Source organism: Cotesia glomerata, linkage group LG3, assembly GCF_020080835.1.
Source record: "Cotesia glomerata isolate CgM1 linkage group LG3, MPM_Cglom_v2.3, whole genome shotgun sequence".
Taxonomy (NCBI): Eukaryota; Metazoa; Arthropoda; class Insecta; order Hymenoptera; family Braconidae; genus Cotesia; species Cotesia glomerata.
The window spans coordinates 15,903,159-15,909,854 of NC_058160.1; the positions used below are offsets into that span (position 1 = coordinate 15,903,159).

The following is a 6,696-nucleotide window of genomic DNA, read 5'->3' on the forward strand; positions in this document are numbered from 1 at the left end:
AAATACAATTAAAGGAATGTTGTAGATGAGAAAATAGTGACATTAATACTTGTGTTAGCAAAAAAATATTTGTTGAATTTTCGTAGATAAGGAAGTGTTGAAATTAAAAATTGTATGTAAAAACTCTGTATACATTATAAATTTTAAATTAGAGTTGAGGTATCGAGATAAATAATATTTGAAAAAAATAATTAATTAATTGAAAAATAACCAAATAAAAAAAAACGATGATGCTCTCGCTGGAAGATAACAAATAACAATTGTAAAAATGTAGTAGATAAGAAAATAGTCATTAAAAATACTTCTGATAACGAAAAAATATGCGCATAAGAATTTTAGTTGAGTTGTCATAGCCGAGAAAGTGTTGAGACTTAAAATTGTATGTGAAAATTCCGTATTGATTAAAAATTATTAATGATACTAGGGTAGTGCGATGGACAATTATATTAAAATATATTTTATGAATCAAAAAAATGACATTACTGTTAAGGTAGTAAGAATAAATGTTTCATTAAAAAAATTAAAAAAAAAAAATTTGAATCGTTGTGGAGGGATCGAGATAAACAATGATATTTGAAAAAAAAATTATTATATTAAAAAAGTAATAGTGCTCTTGCGGGAAATGATAAAATACAATTGAAAAAATGTAGTAGGCGAGAAAATAGTATAATTAATACTTCTGTTTACAAAAAAATATATGCATAAAAATATTAGTTGAATTGTCATAGCCGAGATAGTGTTGAAATTTAAAATTGTATGTGATAACTCTGTATAGATTACAAATTTTGATTGATACCATGGTAGTAAGATGGACAATTATATATAAATATATTTTATCGATCAAAAAAATGTCATTATCGTTAACGTGGTAAGAATAAATATTTTATTTAAAAATATTTTTGAAAAATTTAAATCGGTGTAGAGGGATCGAGATAAACAATGATATCGACGTTCTAATTAGCAAATTATCTAACTCCATTTTAGAAAATCTTCCATTTATTCGAAAAAACAATTAGTTAAAAATTTATTATCACTACAAAAAACTATTTAATATCTAATAAAGGTAAAATATTTTGGTTTGGAGCATTCAAATAATTTATAATTGGACTATTGCTACATCAAAATGTTAAAAAATCACCTTCTATGAAATAAGGAGTTAGACCAATTGCTAATTAGAACGTCGATATTTAAAAAAAAAATTATTATATTACAAAAATGATATTGCTCTTGTAGGAAATAACAAAATACAATTGAAGAAATGTAGTAAATGAAAAAATAGTGAAATTTATACTTGTGTTAGCAAAAAAATATTTGTTGAATTGTTAAAGCCGAGCAAGTGCTTGAATTTACAATTGTATGTAAAAACTCTGTATAGATTTTAAATTTTAAATTAAAGTTGAGGTATTGAGGTAAATAATATTTGGAAAAAAAAAATTAATTGATTGAAAAATTATCAATTAAAAAAAAATGATAGTGCTCTTGCAGGAAGATAACAAAATATTTAAAGAAATGTAGTAGGTGAGAAAATAGTGTAATTAATACTTCTGTTAACAAAAAAAAATGTGCATAAGAATATTTGTTGAATTGTCATAGCCCAGAAAGTGTTGGAACTTAAAATTGTATGTGAAAATTCTGTATTGATTAGAAATTATTATTGATACCATGGTGGTGAGGTTGACAATTATATCAAAATATATTTCATGGATCAAAAAAATGTTATTGTTGTTAAGGCGGTAAGAATATATATTATGTAAAAAAATATGTTTAAAAAATTTGAATTAGTGTGGAGTGATCGATATCAAAAATGATTCTAAGAAAAAAAAATTAATTGAAAAATAATTAAATTATAATAAATGATGGTGTTCTCACTTGAAGGTAACAAAATACAACTGAAGAAATGTAGTAGATGAGAAAATAGTAAATTAATACTTGTGTTAAAAAAAAAAATATTCACAAAAATATATTTGTTGAATTATCATAGCTGAGACAGTGTTGAAATTAAAAATTATAAGAGAAAACACTTTATAGATTAGGAATTTTGATTGATACAGGGATAGCACGATAGACAATCATATTTAAATATATTTTATGGATCAAAAAAATGTATTTGTCGCTAAAGCAATGAAAAAAAAAATTATATTAAAAAAACATTTTTAGAAAATTTAAATTAGTGTGGAGGGATCGAATTAAAAAATAATTGTAAGAAAAAAATTATAAAAACATAAAAAATGATAGTGCTCTTGCGGGAAATATCAAAATATAATTGAAAAAATGTAGTAGATGAGGAAGTAGTGAAAGTAATACTTGTGTTAGCAAAAAAATATTTGTTGAATTGTTATATTCGAGCAAGTGTTGAAATTTAAAGTTGTATGTAGAAACTCTGTATAGATTAGAAATTTTAATTGTTACAAGGGTGGTGAGACGGACAATTATATTTAAATATATTTCATGGATCAATAAGATGTTACTGGCGTTAACGCGTTAAGAATAAATATTATCTAAAAAAACTATTTTAAAAAAATTAAAATTATTGTGGAGGTATTGAGCTAAAAAATGCTATTTGAAAAAAGAAATAATTGATTGAAAATTTATTAAATTATAAAAAATGATAGTGCTCTCGCAGGAAATTACAAAATACAATTGAAGAAGTTTAGTAGATGCGAAAATAGTGAAAATAATACTTTTGTTAGCAAAAAACTACTTGTTGAATTGTTATAGCCGAGCAAGTGTTGAAATTTAAAGTTTTATGTAAAAACTCAATACAAATAATCAGTTTTTTAATTCAATTTGTCCTATTTATATAGTCAATGAATTAGTTTCCTAAATCGAAAATTGTAAACATATGGAAGTAATATAAAAATTAATCAATTACAATCTTTTCAATAATGAAGGGTTCCAGGTAAGAAAATTACGAATGAACGACTTCAATGTAAAATTTATTAATATCTAATTTTTTTCAGGTGTTCTCAATGTCATTGTCATTAGTAATGACAGAGCCTAGAAGTTGGGACCGAGCTCGAGTATATATTGCTCGTAATTTTGCTGACTATCTTACTGATCGGTATTTACCATTTTCGAGATCAGCTAAATGTCTCCACTCAAAGACACTTCGACAATAGATGATATTTTCTTGAAGCGTAAGAAAGTTCATATTTTTTAATTTAGAATTTATTCTTTTGGTAAGAAAACAACTATAATGAATTTTTTGCATGAAGTTCAATGAGAATCTATTTTTTAATAATTCTGCATGCTGCGAACGTCAATTTTAAATTAGAACACCTTTTATTAAATTAAAAGTGCGTTGAGAAATCGATTTGATTTTGGCATAACGCTGTTCAGAAATTTTTTTTTTTGCCTGAATATTGCTGAGCAATTTTACAAATTTTTGTGAAAGTTCTGAATAAAAAAAAATATTTTTTTTTTGAACACCTTTTATTAAATTAGAAGTGCGTTGAGAAATCGATTTGATTTCGGCATAACGCTGTTCAGAAATTTTTTTTTTGCCTGAATATTGCTGAGCAATTTTACAAATTTTTGTGAAAGTTCTGGATAAAAAAAAATATTTTTTTTTTGAACACCTTTTATTAAATTAGAAGTGCGTTGAGAAATCGATAAGATTAAAAAAAAAAAAAACGCCGTTCACAAGTTATCTATACTTTTACACAAATTTACATCGTTTATTTGCATCTTGCAAATAGAAATGCTGCAAATTGTATTCATGAAGTGCTTTTAGTAAACGGAAAGGGGGCTTGCAAAATTTTTTATTCTATATAAAAATTATATTTTTGAAATAAGTACTTAGCATTTTTTGAGTTTGAGTTTCTTATTCTCAAAAGATGAATTCTATTGAGAAAAGTCAAAGAACATTGGAAAAATTATTTCTTTCTCATACATGAATTACGATACAAATTTTTCCATGAACGGAGCGTGAATTTCTCAATATTATTAAAAATACACCTTTTATTACTCACATTTGTATTTTCAACTTATTTCTAATTGTTTTGATCCAAACAATATGGTTGAATACTTTATTCAATTTCATTCGCTCTAAATTAGTATTCGCTTTATACTTACTTCAAATTGGTTGTCCATGTAATACATAATTTTATTACTATTGTACGTGAAATCATTTTGATTTGCCAATTTTGTAGTTGAAAAATACAAATAAGTGATGTAGATGTCACTAATTTACAGGATTCATTTAATTCATAAGGTCGTTTATTTTTAATTAAATATTTTACCGCTAGTGGCGTTTGCTGTCATGGGTAAGATCGAATTACCGACGGATGACCATCTTACAGCTTCTTAAGCATTGTTGTGTTAGTGAGGCACCCTAAAGCTTACTTATACTTTTAAAAGACTGAATACTGCAACAAATATATTATACAAATGCTCGACACTAAATTCTTTGATACTGTATTTTTATGATTTTTGACGTAACAAATTCTTAATTTTCTAATGTTTTGTTTCATCCACAGTCAGATGAAGAAATCTTAGGGGCAGGCTCCCGTAATCAGGAGTCAACAATCGTGGTAAGCCCTATAAGTACAAAATTAAAAGGAAATAAATCAACTAATATAATTGGTCAGAATAAAAAAGACAGCGAGGTATGTATGAATTTCAACAATAATAATAATAACAATCTTAATAAGTATTTTTTAGCGCATAAAGTTATTTCACTAGTCACTTATTAAAAAAAAAGTATAATAGCATCTGATAAACTATTTTTATCTATAGGAATTGGTATTGGATTTATCTTCTCCTCAAAATGCTGACAATTCCTGTGAAAAATTATCTCAATTCAGTTCAGCCACTATTGCAACAATCACTGCCAACGATAATAAAAAAAGAGAGAGTGTTGAAAAAGTTGGAAGTGATGATGATGAAAATAATGTTGATTTATTAAACGAAGAGGATCGAAGTGTCAGTACTAGCTATGACGAAGGACTTGGGTTGCCTAAACAAAAACAAGCTAAATGTAATGATGGGAAAATCTGTTCAAATAAAGAAAATATAACAGAGACTCATGATAACAATAAAGGTCGTTCATTGACTGCTGATAAAAATAACAAAGTAAGTTGATATAAATATCACGTTATTATGTGTGTGTAAAAATTCTTAAAGAAATTTTATGATTTTAGACCGTAGTTGTAGCAGGATATAGGATGGATGAAAGCTACTATAATAAAGCTAAAAGCGCCAAGAATATTCTATCTAGAATATCTAGTATTATGAGTGGGTATTGGACTGATGAACAGGCTTCTAAGTATTGTTTAAAGAAACGATCAGATAAACCTTATTTAAAACAGATCAGACCTGCTGAATTATTACCTATTAAAGGTAACATTTACTCAATTATTTATAATAATAATACCGCTCACAAATTATTTTCACCCGTTATATACTAATACAATGATTACAAATTACAGTTTTTTAGCTCACTCCTAGAATAGCGAATCATTATACTGCTGAAAATACTTTAAATTTTAAATTTATAAATATAATTTAACACTTTAAATTTTGCTTTTCATTGCAATTGAAGTTGAACAATTAGCCGGTGTGAAAATGTTTATTTTATGTTTTATTATTTTTTCTTACATTTTTATTTCATTTTTCAGAAATTTTTAACGCGATAAATGATGAAGTTCAATTAAAATTTATGAACAAGAAAAAGAATGCAGATAAATTAGATGAAGAAATTCGCAACTGTGCCAGCAGCCATTTTAAAGCAAGACGTAAAAAAATGAAGAATGCAAATACAAATGAAAAACCAACAATTCTTAAATTATCGAATAAATACCAGGATATAGCAGAAATAGACGATGCAATAGAGAAGTTGATAAAAAAAAAAAAGAAGAAATAAAGGCCACAAATCAAGAGAAAGAAAAGACTTCTGTTGAGGAGTTGCGAGTGAAACAAGAGGAGTTAATGAACAAAGAGTTAGAGTTGAAGCGTAAAGAAGAGGAATTAAAAGAACGGGAGAGAGAATATAAACGCAAGATGCAGTCAATGAAAAATATGCCAAAAAACGGAGAGTGATTGGTCACATAATCATGAAAGATAATTATTATTTAATGATTGGTACAGTTTAAAATACTATTTTTATATGGTTATTGATAATTATTAATTTTTATTAATAAAGAAATAATACATTAACTTAATCAACTGTAGCGTTGTTATTTTATTATAATTACGTGATAAAACATAATAAAATCACCGTGATTCACCAAAATTATCAATAGTAGCACCATGAATTACAGTAATTTTACTGTGATTGAAAGTGAAAAAAAAACGGTAAAGCCACCGTAAATTTCAGTGAATCGGATTTGCTGTATAAATAAATTACAGTAATATCACCGTGAATTAGAGTGAACTCAAGGTAATTAGGTACGGTGAAATCACCGTTTATAACTGTAAATTGGATCCGTCAGGGATATGGGTAAAGCACCGTGATGTCACCGTGAATCACGGTAAAATCACCGTTTATAACCGTAAATTGGATCCGTCAGGGATATGGGTAAAGCACCGTGATGTCACCGTGATCTTACCGTGAACCACGGTGATTTTACCGTGATTCACGGTGAACGGTCACGGTGAAATCACCGTGCAATCACCGTGCATCACGGTAAATCAGATCTGCCAGGGTATACACACTCGGTAGTCTGGCGCTCCGTTTGAACGGGACTTGGCGCCAGA

At 27.0% G+C, this 6,696-nt stretch overlaps 1 protein-coding gene across 1 annotated transcript; it reads left to right on the forward strand.

Moving 5' to 3' along the window:
• Positions 1-4,389: 4,389 nt before the first annotated feature.
• On the forward strand, positions 4,390-6,077 carry LOC123261383. Its single transcript, XM_044722977.1, has 5 exons — positions 4,390-4,416; positions 4,479-4,607; positions 4,738-5,073; positions 5,142-5,340; positions 5,619-6,077. Exons 1-5 carry the CDS (start codon positions 4,390-4,392, stop codon positions 5,861-5,863), a joined length of 936 nt encoding a protein of 311 aa, XP_044578912.1. The 3' UTR covers positions 5,864-6,077.
• Positions 6,078-6,696: the final 619 nt, after the last annotated feature.